This window comes from Pogona vitticeps, chromosome 1 (assembly GCF_051106095.1).
Source record: "Pogona vitticeps strain Pit_001003342236 chromosome 1, PviZW2.1, whole genome shotgun sequence".
Lineage (NCBI taxonomy): Eukaryota > Metazoa > Chordata > Lepidosauria > Squamata > Agamidae > Pogona > Pogona vitticeps.
In genome coordinates, this window is record NC_135783.1 from 205,701,961 (window position 1) to 205,723,581 (window position 21,621).

Here is a 21,621-nt window from a genome sequence, read left to right on the forward strand (position 1 = left end):
AAAACCTGCTGCACTTCTTCACGTTTTCTCAGGAACTCTAATATATCCACAGAGCTTTTCTGTTTACTCTGCTGAGGCAATCCTTTTGGTGTACCAGGTGGTACAGTTTTTTCCTGTGTAAGCTCCTGTTTTGGATTCATGGTCTTACCAAGGCCTTCCTTTTGTTGAAGGAGCTTTTCCTTGGCACTTTCCCTTCCTTTTAGACTACTGTATTCCTGAGACAGGTTCTTATTCTGGAGGTTTGTTTCCAAAATCAAAGTTTTCTCTTCTTGTGAAGTCAAAGCCTGTGAGTCTTGGTGGATACCAATAATCTTTTGCCTGACCATTTTTTCTGATTTTTTGCTAACCTCCTCTTGGTTCTCTGGAATTATTACTTGTTCTTCTTTAGAGCAGGCAGTAATCTGACTCTGCTTTCCTTTCATTCCCACAAACACTCGTCCTTGCTCTTGCCCTTGACGGGATGCATTGCCACCAACTTCCTGCCTGCCTCCTGTGTGCTTTAAGGGTAATTTTTTCATGTGCAGTTTCTCATCAACGTTCATATGACTACATGGCTCTGGGGTGCTTTGCTTTTTCCTAACAGAATTGCTTATATTCTCTTTATGTTTTTCTTGAATTTGTTGCTTCACAATATTCTGAACCTCTTGCGTTTTGTGTATCATAGAACCCTTTTGGGTTTCGTGCAAGCTCCGATCTGAAGTAGGAAGCTTGATGGTTTTGACTTTGAAAGCAGGGGACACACTTTTGTTTTTTGACACATAGGATTGCTCCTCGGCACATTGTTGCTCTCTCTTATGCATACTGTCTTCTTTGTGGCTCTGTACCTTCTGAGGGGACAGACAGCGTTTTATAAGGTTCTGTGAATCATGCGTGGCTTTTTTTCTAATCAGCTCCTCTGCTGAAGTTTGTGAAACTTTTTGGGACTGCTCAGCTACTGCTTCTTTTGTCGTAGTCTGTGGTCCATCTGCTAGCAATCCCACAGCACGTGGTTTCATCTGACATTCCAGCTCCGATGGCACATCTGGAGCTGGAGAGAGCGATGGACCTTGTGGAGGGGGTTGGCGCTGTTTCTCGGGTTGTAGAACTGTCTGACAATTTTCTGTCTCTGTCTGAACTGAACTTCCCCAGGTTTCACTGTTTCTTCTCATAATCAAAACATCTCTGGCTTCCTTTTGCTCCATCTCCTCTTTTTGCTGCCTGTATTTTTCTTCTGCAATCATTAAAGGGGTTTTAAATCTCCTTACGTAGGGCTTAGACTTCGTCTGTGTTGCCTCTGCTGGAAGGGAAGGCGATCTAACAAGTGGAAATGCAGCTGCTGTTTTTGTTACCGAAGACGCCTTTGACTTGGTCCCTTCTGTAACTGCTGAAGGCCTTTTAACCTCTTCGATTTTTGTGCAGACTTTTCCCTCTTTATTTTCATGGCTAATAGTTTCTGTCATCACAGTGTTTTCTGTCTTTTTTTCCATGGTTTTTGTGGTATCCCTTTGTGGGCGTAGCTGAATAATATTTGGTTGAATTTTTGTAGACATTTTAGTCCTGCTTGCTTCTAACTCCTTTCCAGGTTCCATCTTAAGGTGTTTCTTTCCATGTGGACCTCTGCTGGGCTTAATGTCGGAAGAAGGCTGAACGGGTGGCTCCAGTGTTCTTTCTAGATGTTTGAGGAATTGTTCTTTCTTCTGCCTTGGCTGAGGAAGAGGTGGTGGGTGCAAAGCACACGACCACTCGTTTTCAGGTTGGTTTTCCACTGAGGGCAGTGGAGGAGGAAAGCGCTCATAGTCAGCCTTAGCCTCTTCTATGTCTGGTGGAGGGGAAGGGAAGCGTTCAGTGTCTGGTGGCATAAATAAATGTGTTAGAGAAGGAGGAGGTGGTGGCAGTGGGAGGTCAAACTCAGATGAAGTGACTGAAAGGGGTGGCGAAGGAGGAGGTGGCGGTGGGGGTGGAGAACTGGTTTCTGACCTGTCTGGGGCTCTGGGGTCCTTTTTTGCATTCAGGGGATTTTTCATCAGAACCTTGAAGTCTGACTCAGCAGCTTCCACCTTAGCCTTTCCTCTGAACCTCAGCATGGATTTCTCCTTTTCCTGGATAACATTATATTTTTGCTTCTTTTCAGCTTCTTTCAAGTGGCTCTGCGTTTCCTGTGCGACTCTGATTTTTTGATTGGTTTTTAAATTTTGTTCTGATGCCATGGAAACCTCAGCCTGGCTTGCCTTAACATTATTTTTCTTCTCTTTGCAAACCTCCTCTGTATGCTGAGATTGTTTTCTCTCTCGCTGCAATTCATGTGTCTGGAAATGTCCAGCTGTTTTGGAGATCATGCCGGCTGACATGTTGACTGGTTGCTCTGCACCCCTGCGACCGGAGTTGTGATCACACATTGACAGCGTTGATTTTTCTTTTATCTTCTCCTGCTGGTTCCTGTCAAAATATTCGTCCTTTTTACATTCATGAAGTACATTCTGTTTCCTTCCACTAATTTGCTTTGTGGACTGTAGAACACTGGATGAACTGTCCTTCCTCAGCATTCTGCTTACCTCTGATTTCTCACTCCTTTCATCCTTCTGAACATTGCTAGAGAAATAAGATTGATCAGTATGACTCTTTGCTCTTCCTTTTGTTACATCCTGCACTCTGTCTTTATTGATAGACTTATCTGCTTTTTCAGTGACTTTGTACTGGGTGTTGGATAAGCCCTTTGTAGTTTTTTGAGCCGCCTCCTGTACCTTGCTGTGCTGGTTCTGATCCAAATGGGTTGCCCTGGTGTTTTCTGTAAAGATAGTATTCTTTCTAGGTTTCCTTCTTTCACGGTGTTCCTGATCAGGTTTTATATTATTTTGTAGACACTCAAGTCTGGCTAGTTGTTGAGGTGGCTCCAGGAGGACCTCGCTGGTTCTTTCCATATTACTATGTGCAGCTGCTTCGTGTTGCCTTGTTTCCCCTTCTGTGGAGACATCTGCAGATCTTCTTATGGTCCTCGGGATCTCTTCTCTGGCCATTTCTTCTTCATTTACTTCCACAAAAGACTGCTGAGCTGCTTGTAAAGACCATAGTGTGGACTGAAGGTCACTTCGAACAACCCCTTCTCTCAAGACTTCATTTTTTGTAAGTCTTGCTTTCTCCAGCGATTCAATAGCTTGTTTAATATCACCGGGGATGACATCAGGTTTTTCTGTTGCTTTCAGCCGATAAGCTGATTCTTTGAGAGACTGTAGGATTGCAATAATGTCCGCTTTTATAATTTCTTCCTTTGCTGTAACAGTTGTTTGATTTATGGCCTGACTGAGGGAATTTAAAGCTGCCTTCAAATCACCTTTTACAATTTCTTCTTTGCATACATGACAAGATGTATTCTGCGGCTCAGTCATAAAGATTTTAACGGCATTACACACATCTCCAGGGATGATGTCAGTTTCATTAACAGTTCGTTGAATCTGGGACTTCTTTTTCTTAAGCAAAAGCTTTGTTCCTTCAACATCGCCACCGATTATTTCCTCCTCCTCCTCTTCTTGATTCCTTCTTGCCAAAGTTTCATCTGTCCCTGTCTGAAGTAGTTTCAGATAATCCAGAGCCCCAGCTTCTATGCATGTTGTAAAAAACTGAACATTTCCCCTTTCGGAATTATCTAACTTGGGTCTTTCTGAGACTTCATTATTCATTGCAGAAGAGAGAAGGCTGTGAATAGTACGCTTCACATCACCACCAATAATTTCATCTTGCTTGCTTTCATTGCTATTGTTTTTGTGAAACAGAGAATAGACTGTCATATTAATATCGCCCCTCTCGTTTTCCTGAATTAAAATTCCACGTTTTACAGAGCTGTCCTTAGTAAGCAGTTTTTTAATGGCTTGCTGTATATCACCTCTCACTATCTCTTCCTTTTCAGTGGGAACATCTGTTGATCTATTTAGCAACTGCTGTTTGGTCAAATTTACATTGCCCTTTTCATCTTCATTTACTTTACTCTCCCTTTCAACAGTGCTTGGTTTGGAAAGCAAGTTCATCATGATGCTGGCTAGATCTCCTTTAATTATCTCTTCTCTTTGTATTTCAGGAGCTTCCTGATTCATCAGCTTATATATTGCCATCCTGACATCTCCAATTTCATTTGCTTCCAAGATAATTCCGGGAGATTCTACAACTTTGTGGGAAAATAGCTCCTTTAAAGTTTCTTTCACACTTTTTCCTATGATTTCTTCCTTTTCAACCTTACATTCATTGAATTCATGGAAAGGCGTTGTTTCAAAGAGCCACGTGGTGGTCTTTACGTCTGCCTGTGGGATTTCTTCTTGATCTATTTTTGCGTCAGCTTCATCGGTTTCCTTAATGGAGTCTAAGGGCTGGTTTTCAAAAAGCCACACTGCATGCTGAACATCACCTTGTTGCACATCTTCCTTTGTGACTGTCTTCACATCTTTATACTCTGATTCTTCTCCTCTAATCTCATCTATGGTGTGTGTTTCAAACAACCAGGTAGACGTCTTAACATTGCCTTTCTGTATTTCACTGACACTCACTGTCCGCACATACATGCCTTGTTGGGTTCCTTCAGACTCAAATAATTTCTTGTTGGCTTTCACATCCCCACCTTGAATGCTGTCCACTGTGGGAACAATAAATTTTTCTTCATCAGAAATAGTGTCTAGCGGTTGTGTTTCAAACCGGTATCTGACCGAACTAACATCTCCTTTCTGAATATCTTCCTGAGTGACCGATTTTATGACATACACATTATCTGATTTGTTTATTGATCCCAATGGCTTTGTTTCAAACAGCCACCGAGTCCCACATACATCTCCTTGAATCACTTCTTCTTTCTTAACTGTGGTCACCTCGTGGTAATGCCCTTCTCGGTCCTGAATTGCATAAAGCGGTTGGGTCTCAAAGAGCATTCTGTAGCTGCTCACATCTCCCTTTGTTATTTCTTCTTCATTAATGGTTTTTTTGGTGCTTACGTCAACAGAAGATTCATCTTTAATCTGGTCCAGAGAAAATGTCTCAAAGATGAAGCAGCCTTTTCTCACATTTCCACCCTGTATGCCAGTAACAGTTTTCACAGAGGTCTTGTCCTCTTGGTGTTCGGTTATTTCATCTAGAAACCGGTTCTCAAAAAGCCAACAGCACTGCAAAACATCCCCTTTCTGTATATCTTCTTTTGCTATGGTTTTCATTTTGTGCAAAATTTCCTCCGAGCTGGAATTTATTGAGTCTAACGATTGGTTCTCAAATTTATACTTCATGGTAGAGACGTCACCAGGCTGGATATCAATCTCCACAACTCTCTTGAATTCTTTGTTTTCCCCTTGTATGTTTTCTAGCTTTTCGGTTTCAAAGAGGAAGCATGCTGTGCAGACATCACTGCCCTGAATGTCTTCCTCCTTCACAGTGTGCAGCTTTGCGGCTGTGTCTGCATCTTCCCCTATGGCATCGAGAGGCTGAGTTTCAAAAAGCCAGGTACAAGTTTTGACATCTCCTCTCTGTATCTCCTCATTATCTGTCACTGCCTTCTCTTTGTCATAAAGCGACTCCATGGGCTGCGTTTCAAAGAGCCACCTGCACATTTTCACATCCCCTTTGACAACCTCTGTTGTTTCAGACTGTTCTCTGCTTTCTTCATCTTCTGTGTGAGCAAAATATTTAATGGAGTCAAGAGGCTGAGTTTCAAACAGCCACTTAGCTGTTTTCACATCACCGGACTGTACTTCTTGTGAAGATATCCCCTTGATAATTTCAATTTTTTCAATACTCTCATCAAACTGATCAATGGGCTTGGTTTCAAAGAGCCACCTACAATTCCTGACATCTCCTGTTACAATCTCCTCTTGTCGAATGGTTTTGACTTCGTGATATTTCCCAAAGCGATCCTGGATGGCATACAACGGAGTTGTTTCAAAAAGGGCTTTGTTTAATTTTACTGATCCTTGCGTCACACCTTCAATGTGGATTTTATGAGAGCCGTCATATTTGCTGAAATGACATGTTTCAAATGCATGTCTGCAACTCCGCACATCTCCCTTGTCAATTTCTTCCAGTTTCACTGTTCTTATCGATTCTTTTCTTTCCTCTCTAATCTGTTCGAGAGGCTTAGTTTCAAACACCCATTTCTGGTGCCTCACATCCCCTTTTTCTTCCTCAGTGGCAATTGTTTTTTGAAGCTTCCCTACATCTGGACTGTCTTTTAGCATATCCATAGGCAAAGTTTCAAATAAATGTTTAGTGGTGCTTACATCCCCTCCTATTATTTCCTCTGTAGGCAAGGGGTCTGTATCTTCAGTTTCCTTCAAGGCATCCAGAGGTTGGGTTTCAAACAGCCAACACTTTCTGCACACATCAGTGCCTATAATGGTTTCCTTTTCCACAACAGATTCTTCTGAGTCCTCTTTAATAGCATCCAAAGGCTGCGTCTCAAACAACCATTTTGCTCTGCCCACTTCACCTTTGATGTTTTCTTCCATGGAGATTCCACGGACAACTTTGATTTCCGAGGAGTCTTTGTTGATTGTATCTAGAGGTTGCGTCTCAAACATCCAGCGTACTGTCCTAACATCTCCTTTCTCAAGATCTTCCCTGTGGACAGTTTTAATCTCTAGCATTTGGCCCATATTGTTCCTAATGACATACATTGGTAGAGTCTCAAAATGCCTTATGCTTCTTTTCACATCCCCTTTAATCTCTTTTAGTTCAGACCTGAGCTGCAGCAATGTAGCTTCGTCCACTGAATAAAGTTGCCCAAGGCTATCCAAATGCTGCATTTCAAACATGTATCTCACTGTTTTGACATCCCCACCAGTGATTTCCTCACTGGAGATTTCCTCAGATTCTTGGTCTTTCTCGTGGTGAATTTTGTTCATTGAGTCCAATGGCTGAGTCTCAAACATCCAAGCAGCTGTGCGGACATCTCCCCGAGCCAGTTCGGGAATTTTGTCTGCACTTTCTGCGCTATCTGAAGAATGTGCACCCAGTGCATCGATGGGTTGAGTTTCAAACATCCAGGTAGTATATTTAACATCTCCCCCTGCAATTATTTCTTGATCTGCAATGCTCTTAACATTATCTGGGTCTGGGGATTCATCTTTGATTGAATCCAAGGGCTGATTCTCAAAGATCCACCTCATTGACTGGACCTCACCCTTTAGGATTTCATCCCATTCCAAATATTCCCTTTCTGGGCTCAAGCACTTCTGAGGGCTGCTTTCTGTGTTTTCAAAGACATACCGAACCTGGCGCACATCTCCTCCTACTGAGCTAGCTATTTCGGTGCTGCTACTAGAAACTATCTCTGAAACATCATTGAAGTAATCTTTTTCCAAATTCTTTCTCAATTCTGGATGAATATGCTTGTACAAACGCTTCAATTCATACAGATTTCTTTGCTTAGAGTACAAATCTTTAGGAACTGGTTGCTTGGGTGGAGAGGGAGAGGGTTCAGGGGACTGGGAAAATTTTGTCATTTCAGATGGCACTTGTAGTAAATCTGGAGATGGTGGAGGAGGGAATTCCTCAGTACTCTCATAGTTAGAAGAAGAGAAGGAGGCAGCAGCTGAGGTAGCAGAGACATGCTCTGTTTTCCTTGCCGTATGCCTTTCCTGCCGTCTACTTGTAGAAGCTGCTTCAGCAGAAGAGGAGACGGCTCTAGCAGGCCAGGCCATTTCTTGACACTCATTTCCAATCTTGAAGGGACAAAATGAGTTTTGTTTTTAAAATAAAGAAACAATGCCATCATTTTGTATTCATTCAATAGATCCCAGTCAGTCCTGCAAAAGGCTAAGTAACAGGAGTTTAAAGAAAATCAAATTCTTCATCTACCCCCAGCTCATCCAGTTTTTCATCTAACTCAATTAAATTGCAAGAGGGCAATTCAGCATACTCTCTGAAGTATATCTGTAACTGACATAATTCTTCTATGGCACTGACTTCTGCAACTAGCTAATTTATATCTACAGCATTTAATTTATCTAAAGTCTAATATATCTATTCTGTATTCAGATATCATCTTGATATCTGCATTTATGCCATATTGACAGATGGCACAATCATAGGTTTATGATTTGTATTAGAATTGAAACAGACAGGAGACAGTGATGGAGAAAGAATATAACCATCTTTTACATATATAAAAGAAAAATATCAGTGCAACAGCTGTAAATGGGTGTTCATCAAGGAATGTACTGTACTAAAGAATGTTAAAAATAGTCAAGATCATTTCTGTTGAATATAGTTTAATCTACCAACTGCATGTAATTGTTCAATACTATGACCGAAATCCTATTGCTTAGTGTAGTAAGCCATACCTAGAGTAGGACCACTGAATCATTTGGGATTTGGTCACTCAACTCCTTTGTAAATTCCAGTGATTCAATGGGTCAACTTTAGTTGTGACTTATTCTGCTTCCAGTGATTCAGTGGGTCTACATATTTTAGTTGTGACTTGTTCAGGCAGGTGACACCCTGTTTGCTAAACCACAAAGGACACTTTACTAGCCTCTGTGACTTACCCTGCCATCACTAAATTGGTCCCAAGGAATGGAAGCTGGGATCACAACTTGCCAAGTACCCCCATCATTTACAGAAAATTGCATTGCAAATATCGCCTAGGTGAACGGAATGAAATGCGTGACTACTCTCAGTTTTACAGCTATTGTAACTCAAAAAGGAATTTTAGCTTTATAATAAAAAACAACAACATAACGATGTTGTTCACATAGAGCTTTCCCTTTTCCAAGCCACTGACCTTGATCGGCTTTACAGGCATTCCACTCTCACGGCCAGAATGAAAGATCTTTCCCTGGGCTGTTTTTTCAAAATGCTGCTTTAAAGACTGGGCAGAAATCTTTGGTGTCTCATCATTCAGACTTGCATTGACCACTGTGAGATGAGAAGGAAACGGAAAGTGTTATTCCAAGAAGATAATTAATTAAAATATGTTTGCTTTAGTCATTGGTTCAGGGCTGGCCGCCTTGGATGCACCCTGTTGTCATCTGAAAAATGTGGCTGGGATTTTCTTTTTCTTTCTTTCTTTCTTTCTTTCTTTCTTTCTTTCTTTCTTTCTTTCTTTCTTTCTTTCTTTCTTTCTTTCTTTCTTTCTTTCTTCCTTCCTTCCTTCCTTCCTTCCTTCCTTCCTTCCTTCCTTCCTTCCTTCCTTCCTTCCTTCCTTCCTTCCTTCCTTCCTTCCTTCCTTCCTTCCTTCCTTCCTTCCTTCCTTCCTTCCTTCATTCATTCATTCATTCATTCATTCATTCATTCCCATATCATATGGACGACTCCATTCATAAGGGCAACTTTTCTGAGGGTCACTGTTCCTGTGCAGTCTTGTTCCCTGAATGAGCTTTGCTACAGGCTAGTAGGAGAGACCTTGGGAATCCTAATTTTTTAAGAGTACAAATCCATGCTGGGGAAATTTTAGGCATTGGGATCCAGTCTTGGCCTAGCAATACCCAGTTTCTTGAAAGTAACTTTCCAAGCACCAGGTTTGTCACATGCTGGAAGTGGCCGTTTAATAAGCGATGGATCATACAGCATGAAAATCTAGTTGTTCAACCAGTAGGAGTCCTCCGTTCCCCCACCTCATCACTCTTTGACAGGTAATGAGGCACTGGTTGAAAGCATGTTCTGAACCTTTTGGAAAGTCTTTGCGTACAGATGCAAGAGACCACTGCAATATGAAGAGATCCTGAAATGGATTATTCCAGTATTAAAACAGGTGTGTTGGGTTTCAGATATTTAGATCAACTTATGGCGGCTTTATTGGTTGCAGGATGCTGCCATAGAACAGTGTGTGGGATTCAATAGGCCAGTGCACCAAGTCTATCCTTGTAACTTTTGTGACTTCTCTGTCACATTATTTGTACCATCATTTGTGTTTATTCTGTTAATGTCAGAGAACCTTTTATGATACTGGTAATTAATAAATATTAATACTGGGTCATTTTTAAAGAGAAAGGAGGGATAAAAATATTTTAAATAAATAACAATACTGCTCTTACCAGCTACATAGAACTTAGTATTAAAACGGAGGCATAAAAAAGCAGAGCTCATTCGCAAAGTGATACAGGAACACCTTTTTTCCACATGGCAAAAGGTTTCCATTCCTTGGGCTGCACAGGTCAGCCGTGTGAGCCATTATTAAATTCTGCCTAGTTGTTCAATCCAAGGGTAATTATAACCTTTGATATTCATTACACACATGAGCCGGGTTCCAGTGAAGGAAAAATGCTTAAGACATAGTTTAACAGGGATGGAATATATTTCAGCATGTATCCAGCAACATTCTGCCCTTTGCTGTTTACATTACTGGAACTTAACACAGATGTCTAACAGGAGAAGGCACGCATAGGCTGTTTTCTGAGAGTGGATGTAAACATTTCTATTTGCTTCCTAATTGCCAGAGAACTACACCCCCCAAATCCAGAGAAGCACAAACTTCCATTTTTGCATGCATCAAAAGTGAAAAATCAGGAAAGAGTGAATTAAATGACAAACTGAATGTCTTTCTCCCTACTCTGGATTTAAGCAGGCAGTCAGCTCTCCAACTGAAATCAGTGGAAATACCTAACTTGGGATGAATATGCTTTAATCCAGTGGTTCTTAACCTTGGCTTACTCTGGTGTTTTTGGACTGCAACTCCCAGAAGCCTTCACCATCAGCTGGGGTGGGGTTTAAAGTTCTGGGGTTTCTGGGAGTTGCAGTTCAAAAATACCTGAGTGCCCCAAGGTTAAGAACCACTGCAAATCCACATGTAAACAGCAGGGAACCACCCACCCCCTCCTGTCAGCTATTTGTTATCTCTTACTGTCTTACTTTTTTCATCAGCATTTTGTGTGACACTAGACGTTTTCTTAGCCTTAACAGACACTTGCTCATGATGAGAAACCTGTGCATGGAAAAAGAAAAAGAAAGGAATCTTAATTTCACTAAAAGTCAAACGTTCAGTTTATTTGATTTCTGAAGTTCTGGGAACAAAAAATGAACAAATGTTTTATGAAGGGAATAATCCAATTCCTACCCTATTAACCAGAACATCTATAGTTCAAATTTTACCTCTGGCTGAAATTCACAGGATCGGTCCATTCAAAAGTGTGACGTTTACCTAGGAGCAAGCCTCCACTGAACTAAAGAGAACTTATTTCTGAGCAGACATATATGGCACTTGTAGGCAATTTACCAGGAGGTAGGGGGTGTTTTTGCCCTCCCCTGGATCTCACAGGGCTAAACATACCCTCTAGCACCCCCTGATAAAAATGCACAATGAACCCCCCCCCCCCGAATGGTTTGGGGGCATGCTTTGCCACACACAATCAATTTTGACCTCTAGGCCTTAAAATACTTTTTTTTAACAAGCAAGAAGTGACTTGATGGTCACTTCTAGGGTTTATTTTTTTTTTTAAAGAAGGACTTGTAATGCCTACAGGTGCCCCCCTGACTAGTACTCAATTGGGTCCATGGGGCAAACTGCTACCCTCAGATCCATCTGGAAGGCACAGTTTACATTTTGAGGCAAAATTTCTTAGGGTGTTTAGGGGTTCAGAGAAGTCTGAAGGAGCTTGGAGTGCTGGCACATGGTTCCCAGACTGCACGTTGCCCACCTTTGGAACATGGGGTTGACAGAAGTTGCCAGAGTTACTTTTTGGACTATAATTCCCAGCTGCTCCCAGCAAGCTCTCTAGAGGATTCTGGGAGCTGTAGTTCTATCCCTCCAAAAGTGCAGCTTTCCTAAACTCTGTGGCAGGGCCGGACTGGGACCAAAAATCGGCCCTGGCATTTAGAGCACACAGGCCCGCCGGCTGTGGGGACACAGGTCCACCTGTTGTGGCCTCCATTCACGATACTGTGGCGCGCTGAAAGGGCGTTGCTGGTATAGTGGTATTGGTACACGCTTACGAGTTCTCCCTATCCCATTGCCCTGGTTGTATAAATAACAAGGAGCATCAGGAAATCTAAACCTATAAAATCATTACGTTTAACAAAAAGTGTAATTAAAATTTAATGTTTAAATTTGTCAATGCTAGTGCTCTCTAAACAAAAAACACCAACAGTAAAATGTGAGATCTTATAGCTATTTTAATGTATTGAAACATTAGATCATTAAACATAACTGCAACAAAACGTTCAATGTGAACAAGCCATAAGTAGCAGCTCCTCCTACATCAACACTTCCACCAGGAACAAAAGGCTCGGCTCAAGAACTTTCCACCTCGTTTATGATTTGAACATTTTAAATTTGAACCCTACTAATACTGGAAAGACTTAGGAATGATACGTTATCAAGGAATAAGAAGACTTTGCAGGGCTTCACTACTCTCTGCAACTCTGTTGATGATGGCATCCACATCAAGACTCATGAGGATTTCTTTTTCTGTAGCCATTAACATGAATGAATCCAAATGGTCCTGGGATACAGTATTCCTCAGTCGATTCTTGATGAACCTCAAGGTGGAGAAGCTTCTCTCACAAGCAACTTGAGTAAATGATAGAGTCAGTAGGAATTTGTAGGCTAGACCTATCACATTATAGGCATCTGTTAATAAATTGTAGCGCCGTAGAATTTGATAGCAACAAATGGCACAGTTCTTACATGTTGCACATGGCTTATTTAACAGCTCCATTTCATCAAATTGTTGACTTAGATCTTCCATGGGCACCCTTGACACCCTTACAGTGTATTCTTCTAGCGCTGATGTCTTCAATTTGTCCCAATGCAAAGCTAGACTAGTTAATTCACACCACAAATTTTCAGCTGTGGCATTCTCATTAAATTTGATCAAGAATTTACTTAAATCTTCCATTGCAGATATATGAAGCCCTTGTTCTCTTATGTTTGAAAAGTTCCTAGGGTCTAGGCATGCTGTGCTTAAAAGTGGGCTTGGGGGGGGGTCTTCGCTTTGCATCCTTTTTGTTTAAAAAAGCGGTTGCATGGTTTTAAGTGATTTTCTGCAGAATGCTAGTGTTTGGTGTGGCCTGAATATTTAAGATTTCGGTGTGTTCTGGTGTTTCTTGTTACCGATCTTAATGGAAAAAGAATTCAGAGGCTCCACCGCCTCAAGTTTGCGTTTCCACGACCGTCCTGTGAACCTTGACTGGCAGGGGTTAGCCTTAAAAAGTCAATACTACTGTATATAGTAGGGCTTACTCCTTAAGCGTGCATGTATGGGATCGGAGCCTAAATAAAGAATCCACGTGGCTGGACCTTTCCACAGCGCCCACCACAGGCAGTAGTTACCTAGGAGTAAATCCTATTGCATACAGTGGCGGTTCCGGTGATTAAAAGTACGATGCTTTTGGCAGAGATTTCTCCCGGGGTTGGAAGGATCTGTTTGCTAGTTTGCTAAGAATGTATTTTTATTTTATTTTTTTGCACGAATTTTGCCTTGGCGATTGCACACCCTCCTTAAAAACCTGTTGCCTCTCCAGCCCCGCGCATGCAGTTTCTTTATTTCCTGCACTGCAATGCCGCTTCTGGTTCACGCCCCCCCCTCTTCTGGGAACGAGGAGACGATGAGTTACTTTGCAGAAACTAAGGAACTGCAGGGTGTCTGGGAGTGAATTTGTTTCCCCCACCCCACCCACTACCTTGGCTTTGCAACAGGAGGGAGCCCCAATTGGGCTCCCCTGCAGCCTGTTGCATGCAAGGGTCTGAGGTCCCCGCCGCCCTCCGATTTCCGCCCCCCCCGCGGACGGCCGCCCTTCCCGCGGATCCCGGCCCGGGGCCAGCGCCGATGTAAACATTCCACAAAAGGGCTCCCCAGAGAAGGGGCGGGGCCTCTGGGCCACCGCGCGGGGCGGGGCCTGGAAAGGGTAGGCGGTAGGTGGGGCTTTTCCCTCTCCTCCCCTCTTGGGGAGACGGGCAAGTCCTTGGGCCAAAGGCGAGCCGGTTCCTCGAGCCTGCCGGCCAATAAGCGCGCCGCAAGGGCGGGGTGCCGCTTCTCATACGGACATTTTGGCTCCCTCACAACCCTCCTTTTTAGCATCCCTTTCCTGGGCGCTGGCACCCAATCGTGGCATCGGCGGCCAGCCAGCGCCGGCCGCTGATTGGCGCCCGAGTTGGAGCGGCGTCGGCGGCTCCCAATCGCGGCGCGGGAGGTCTCCGCGGGGCAGCGGAGGGGTGGGATTTCCCAGGGAACAGAGAAGCGGGCAGCGCTCGGCGGCGGCGGCGGCCGTCCTGAGGCGGTTGGCTCTGTAGTCCTTGGGCTTCCCTTTTCCCCTCTTCCCTCCCTCCCTCCCTCCCTGCCCCCCAGTCCTCTCCACCTGCATCATAGAGGGATGTATGCCTGAGGCAGGAACCAGCCCGTTCTGACCATCAGCCCTTCTGGCATTTGCCAGAAGTGCCAGATGGCCAGTCCGGCCCTGCTCTGTGGCACGCATGGACTTAGTTTCCCAGTCCTATCACTTAGAACTCCTTACCCTCACACCCTAATAATGTGTTCATGGGGAACACAGCTGGTCAGTGGCCAGCCTGAGGGTGCAGTCTCCAACAACTAACTCTACAGAGTTCTCTAGTGGTGTTAGGGCCCCATTACAGGTTGAGGACTCTACTAAGAAGCCATATTTCACTGTGGCCCTGCAGTGCAGTCAACTGATAACACAGCACACCAAAGCAGGGCTGATGCTGGAAAACCCTGGAAAGGTTTGCCACAAGTCAGAATCAACTTGACAGCCCATAATTATTATTACAGAAAATAGATCTCAGGCTGCAATGAAAGCCATTCTCTTTAAATTCTCAGAGTGGTATAAATATACCAGATGGGCGGGATATAAATCAAATAAATAAATAAATAAAAATAAATAAAATAAATTGCCCTCTGTGGTGCCTTCTCCTAGCCCAAATCCAACACTTAAACACCTGCAAAAGGGTCGTATTTCATAGCACCTAAAGAGGTTACATTTCAAAATGTTCAGTCCTCCTCCGTAACCTAAATTTTGCAAGCTAAGTCCTGAGTTGGAACAGGGACTCCTGTCTGTATTGTTTTCATACTCTCTTTCTCTTTCCTTCTCTCGCTTTTTCTCAGATGTCAAAGATCACAATATCATTTTGGAGTTCTCGATTGAGTACTATAGGCAGCTCTCACTTCTGCTCATGAAAAGACAAACAACGGAGAGGGCTGTTGAAACCTCAGAGTATTTGCTTCGTTGATCTCTTTCCATCTTTATGGGAGAAGAAAGGATGGTGTAAGCAAGAGAGCCAGTGAGAGTGGAAAGGAGAAAGAGCATGCATCTAGGAGAAGAGAAGAAAAAGGGGGCCCAGAGGAAGGAGGGGCAACGGGAAGGAGTAGAAGGGAGTGGACGGCTTCATGGTCATTATATAGAACCAACACTTTAATGGTTCTACTAAAAAAAGGTTTCTACTGACTCTTGCTTAGCAAAATCTCTCTCTCTCTCTCTCTCTCTCTCTCTCTCTCTCAGACACACACACACACACACACACACACACACACACACACACACACACACACAGAGAGAGAGAGAGAGAGAGAGAGAGAGAGAGAGAGAGAGAGAGAGAGAGAGAACTTTAAATGTGAAGTTGATAACTGCTTTTTATACACTTGGAACAATGCTCCGTCACTCTGTGTACGTTTACGTACAAGTACATCTGCTGGAGTTGGAGTTAACACCCTAACCTGTCACCAAACCAGAGGGCTGCCATGAGGCAAGAACGACACAGGAAAGAAAGAAAAGAAAGAAAAGAGCAGAGTGTGATAATTATAAAGGCATACAGGTACCTGTTCTGACTGAAAGGCTTCCAACTGAGTTGCTTTTGAAGTCATTTCATTTACTCTGGTCTCTGTGCTACTGCTTGACACCTTGGCTTGACTTCGACTTGTCACCTTCTAAAGATGGATTAAAAAACCTTGTTACATAAGTCGTTTGACGATAAACCTTTTTTTAAAAGTACCATCTTATTCCCCTCCCCGTACAGTATATGATTTTTCATTATATATGACCAAATTGCTAGTGTGGGACAGGTAAAACCTCTCCTTAAATATGTCACTTACCTTGAAAGCCCTGTCGCTGTAAGTCAGATCCCAATTCACAGCACATAACTATCTGCTCATTATTCACAGGAAGATCATCATGTATAACTTACAGTAATTGGCAAAATAAGAGAAAACTTTCATAGATTTTGTTGTAACATTTTAGTTTTCATCTGATGTACATCCAGAAGATTCCCTTTACCATTCTTTGCAGCATCAGTTATGAAGTAAAAGAAAGAATAAAAAGAAGTAGTGGCTGAAATCCAGCAGCATAATTTACAAGGCAGAAAGCTAGTGGTGAAATTAGCCATAGAGTATCTTTAGAAACTATTGTGAACTACCCAGAAAGTGGCAACCCTAATGGGTGGGTATAGAAATTGAAATAAATAAATCAGTTAATTAATTAATTAAAAAATTTTCCCCATCCATCCCCAAACGGCTCCTTTGGTATCCCTTTCATTGAAGAGAAGCCACTGGGGGCTGGGGCATCCAAGGAGGAAGTCTTCAATTTCTGAAAATTACTAATAGCAGGATGATTTTACTGGCACTGGCAGTTTTCAGAAATGAAAGACTTCTCCCTGTCCCACTGTCCCCAACAGCATTCAGATTATGAAGAGGATCCCACTTCTGGACTTCTTGTGGGTGGGGAAATGGGAAATGTTTTTTTTTAAAAAAAAAACCCTGCTGCAGCTGATGACATCATCCACTGGGTCAGTGATGGTGCTGTATTTCAAGCGGTATGTATTAAAGAAGAAGATGAAGGCATCAATGTGGGTTTTAAGGGAAGTATGATTCATTTAATCACCGAACTTCGATCTGCTGTTTCATGCATGACCAGACTATAAAGGAGAAACACAAGCTTCCCAAATTAAGAGAGAAGGGCTTCGTACACAGAATACTTAGACTTTCGGGTGTGGATTGTATGGAGTGCTTTAGCCTAGAGGTTGCAATAAGAGGGGTATGCCCGGGCAGGCCCATTTCTAGTGGTTTCACTAAAATGTGTAAACATTTGGTTCAGAATGTGAATGACAGAAGCTTGTAAACATAAATATAAGGTGAGTCAGATTTACAGTAGGTGTGTTCAGTTAGCCAACTGTACCTCTCCAAATGTTCTCAGACTCAGCTCCCACCAGCACAAGATAACGTAGTCTATGCTGAAGGATGATGAGAGTTGCAGTCCAACACCATCAGGAGGAGCAGAACTGCAACAGACCAAAGACTTCCATACTCTCTCACCTTCCTGGGAAATGCTACACAGAGGCTGAAATCTTGTTGAACAGTTACATCAAACCTAAAACTTTAAGCAGCGAATTGCCTTAAGAAATCTACATAGGCGTAATCTGTTGCACACTGTGTTGCACAACAGACAGTGCCTGTGGAGATTTCTTAACTTATAGCAATTCACCGCTAAAAATTGCAGCTTTTGCATAACTGTGCAACAGGATTTTGGCCAGAGAGTGAGGGGCTGCTGCTGAATATGTTTGTCACCATTTCTTTCAGAAGCAATCCAATGGGACTTCTGGAGTGACGGGATTAGTACAAGGTTGAAAGCAGACCTTGGATCCAACCTACGGATTTCAGTGGGATTGATAAACTGATATGGTAATTTTCTTGCTTTGTAGAAATGATCAGGGATCATACCTAACAGGAGGAGAAGGATCCATCTAAAATTCGTATTACGAGCATGCGTAGCATGATAACATCAAGTGGCTTGGGTGACAGATTGGAAAACTAAATGACTGTAGAACCTAGAGCACAACAAAAGCATTCAGTTACCAGTCACCTACTGTCGAAACCAGGACCATGGATCAAAGACTGCAGTTCATGCTGAGAAACACAACTGAGCCCATAAGTGGTGGATTGTGTAGCTCATACCTTGCAAACCTTTTGTAGGAACAACGGGACGAAGGAACAAAGAATATATTCCTTTGTTCAGTATAAAGTACCCATAGATATTTATATTTACATTTGATCTAAAATGAACACAGTAGGCTGTGAATAACAGAACAAAAGGCCTTTTGTGTTCTCCATTTATGGCTTGCAATGGCAACAACGTAAGTTGAAGCAAAAAATCAAGTAGGTTGCCAGTAAAATCCATCCTGTTCAGATTAGCTAGGGAACAGCAGGAGGAAGAGTGAGAGAAATTATTTAGACAGACCTTTTCTTCATACCTGTAATTGTGGCAAGGCTCTTGTAAAGAGATTTTCACATAAAAATAGTGAGCGGTAAAAGCAAATGCAGAAAAATCAATGCATGTCCCACAGGTAAGAATGGATGTTAAGAAGTGTTCAGGATTTATTTTTTACATTCACAATCCTCTGGAGCAGATCGCAGCTGAAAGGAAGCAGAAGCCAAGAAGTCTGCCACCTCTCACTTGTTCCTAGATCAGCCTTAAGATTCCATTAAAGGTAACCGTTTTCTAATTACTGTTCCATTATTTGTACCACTTGCTCTGCAACAGCAGCTAAGAATGGTTAGTAAGCAGGCCAGTGTTTGTGCTATATTTGTGGCAGAATCTTTACCACAACAGAAATGGGAGTATTATGCTGTCAGTAGTTGGGCGGTATCACAGGACACTCCTTTTGCACTTGGCATCTTCCTCAACAACCGGCACCACAAAATTCAAAGGCTGGGGCCCAGAAAACTGAATCAAATTCTTTGTGTTTCATTTACAACTGGTGTAACCATAAATTGCAATCTCTGTGCAGGGTGTGAATTCTGATGCTTTGGACAATGTCAGAAATACAACCCCCCCCTATTTTTAGACTCCCTCCCCAAGTGGCTTTTTAGATGAAAGGAACAAAACACTGGTAGCAAACAATTGTACACAGAAATCTGTGTAAGAGAGGAGGAGCACAACCTACGGAAGAGCCACTGTGATTAGAAACTGTGTTTTACCAGTTACCTCTGAGGCCTACTCACTTCCACACAGAGCTGGGAGAAGTTATTTTTTAGGGCTACAACACCTCCCCACCCCAAAGCCCTCTAGTCAGCCCCAGGTTCTACATGGAGTGAGTGTCCATTTCATTAGGCCCCATTACATCAATTACCACTTTGTAAAAAGTGTGAGATTCATAGATGTTGGATTTAAACCACCTCTTTTAATTCTGCTGTTCATTGGATAAGCTAAATCAGATGTCTGCAACCTTGTGACCTCTCAATGGGATGGAGGACAATTTGGTCACTGGCTGTGTCACATGGGGATGATGGAAATTGTGATCTAACCGATCTGGATGGTACCACGTTGGGGAAAGCTGCGTTAAATACCTATGTCTCATGAAAAAGGAATAGGTGTGCAAGAAGTGTATCAATAGCAGTACTTTTTGTATAAGATAACGAAAATTAGACGTTGCAGTAATCACCACCCAGAACCTTCCCCCATTCTTTCATTGCGTAATTTATATACTGCATCTGTCACTCAGTCTGTGTCTGTTCACCTATCCCTCATTTTATTTTGCCTCTGTACACCACTGGTAACAAGCTGTCAGTCCCTTTTAAGCAAACCTCTAAACAGAACAGATGAGCACTACACAACAGTGACCAATATTGGTAATCTCATTCTTCCCAGAGATGTGTAGCCGGAGGCCTCTGGAGAGAGTAATGATCATTTTCTTCCACTGTGGCTCAGGTGCATTTCCTTGGCTTTACTAGCCATCATCCATTTTCACAGGCTTTCGATACTTTTTTATGATGAGGTATACTTCATATCGGTTGATGCTCTGTGTTATGGCCAGGTGTCCTCCAGTCTATAAGAATTCCACTTTAATCTCCTTCCTAGAAGAAGGCCGGGCACTCTTCGTCTGAGCCTGTTTGTATCTGGCTGCTAGGTTTATACAGCATTGACTGATTGGCCTCCTTAAGCTTCAGAATCAATTTAGTCCCTGTGTCTGAGATGATTCCAAGGCATGATCAGCAGGGCTATTAAAAAGAAGACACAAGCTCAAACGTTATGGCTGCCAGATCAGCCACAGCCTGTTCTCTGGGATTCAAATGCCAGAGATGAGGGGCAGGCCCTTATGATGTCACAGAGGTGGGGCAGGCAAAAGTTTGGAGAGGGGGCTGGAACTGTTTCTGGGATACCTGCTTGTGGAAAAGGGCACAAAGGAAATATAAGTAAAAAAAAGCCCAGAATCTGACTACATTTCTTCTTACCAGGTAATACTGGCGATCCACAGCTGGAGGAAAAAGTTGCTTTTTGAAACTTTGGCAGACAAAAAAGTATTCTTGTATGAGTTGGGAAACAGTAGCAATCTTCAAAATCATTTCACACTTAAAAGTCAAACTTTGTGCCCTTTGCCGTCTGACCTGGAGAAACATAACTGTTCCTTGAAAGTTCAGCCAGGTAGGCCTCGACCCTGAGCAAGTATTGTCCCACGTGTTGTGTTAGGAAGCATCTTGCTGCCTAGCAGAGCTATAATGAGCACTTCTGGCACTCGGGTGAGTGGCATTGTCTCCTCACCCCCCTCTGCTCTGACACAGAGGTGTGAGCCCCCACCAAGCAAAAAGGAGGAGGAGGAGAAGAATGTGGTGCTACTCCAAAGAAAAAGAAAGCTGATGCCTTTATTTTCAACAAAGAAAAGTGAAAAATATGCCCCAATATCTTGCAAGTGGTTTTCCTTACACCCGCCCAACAGACTCACCTCTAGATTTTGGGGCCCTCTCTCTTGGCCTACCCTACATACAGCCACAGGAGACCTGCAGATACCAGAGGCAAAGAACGCCGATGGGATTTCACAGACGCAGGACCCCATGTGCATCTGTGGATGCTTATTTGTTAAGAGTGCAACTTTTTACATACCAATTTGGAGCATTTCCACACTGCAAGTGCTAAATGGAACACTGCAGTGGCATAAACATGCATGGACCCGGACTGCACAGATTCTGAAAGCTAAATTACACCCTGTAATTTAGATCTAGGTATATAAAGGACCCTCATTTACTTTTTTACTAAACTGGAAACATATGCAGGACCAACTAAACTGAGAATGCTACTTATATAGTTAATATCTGACTTTTCTGTTTATTCTCTCCTTATGTATTTTCTATTGTTGTATTCTGTTTATTACAATATGATTTATGTAATTGTTTATGTTTTTTGTATTATTTCACTGTTTTTACTATATTGGAAGCCGCCTAGAGTGGTCTTTTAGACCAGATGAGCGGGGTATAAATCAAATAAATAAATCAAATAAGTAAATAAATAAATATATGTTTTATCCAGTGTTCCATCAATTCTACAACCCATTTACAGGACCCTAACAGGGTCTTCAACTGATGTGAGGCATTTAAGTCTTGGTTTTACGAGTGCTACTCCCCAGTGTGTTTCCATAACTGAGTGGGAACTCATACCCAGATCTCCTGATTCCTAGTCTGTTACTCTGTCTATGATGCCATACTCGGGACCCTCTCCTGTTACCACCCATTTCCCTCCTTGAATCCAACCTTCCATCTGTGCCAGTGGAATATATTTCTTTTTAAAAGACCTTCTGGTAAACACAATTTGGGGAGGAGACAGCCATGAAGAGAAGGTCTGAGCTTCCCTTACTCACACATATGGGCCATAATCTAGATTAGTATTGAATGTGCTTACAATTGACTGAGAAAGAAAGAGAGGTTCAGCTGCATGTTGAATCCAGCCTCTATTCTGAGCGTCACTGGCTTG

The 21,621-nt window shown here is 42.7% G+C and overlaps 1 protein-coding gene across 1 annotated transcript in view; it reads right to left on the bottom strand.

Moving 5' to 3' along the window:
- Positions 1–21,621, bottom strand: part of XIRP2 (xin actin binding repeat containing 2) — a 107,117-nt gene that overhangs the window by 9,012 nt on the left and 76,484 nt on the right. Inside the window, exons 4-7 of the mRNA XM_078394556.1 lie at positions 15,708–15,815; positions 10,792–10,864; positions 8,726–8,859; positions 1,957–7,664 (exon numbers count right to left, since the gene is read on the bottom strand). Coding sequence (XP_078250682.1) covers positions 1,957–7,664; positions 8,726–8,859; positions 10,792–10,864; positions 15,708–15,815 — 6,023 coding nt within the window. The remainder of the gene's footprint in view (positions 1–1,956; positions 7,665–8,725; positions 8,860–10,791; positions 10,865–15,707; positions 15,816–21,621) is intronic.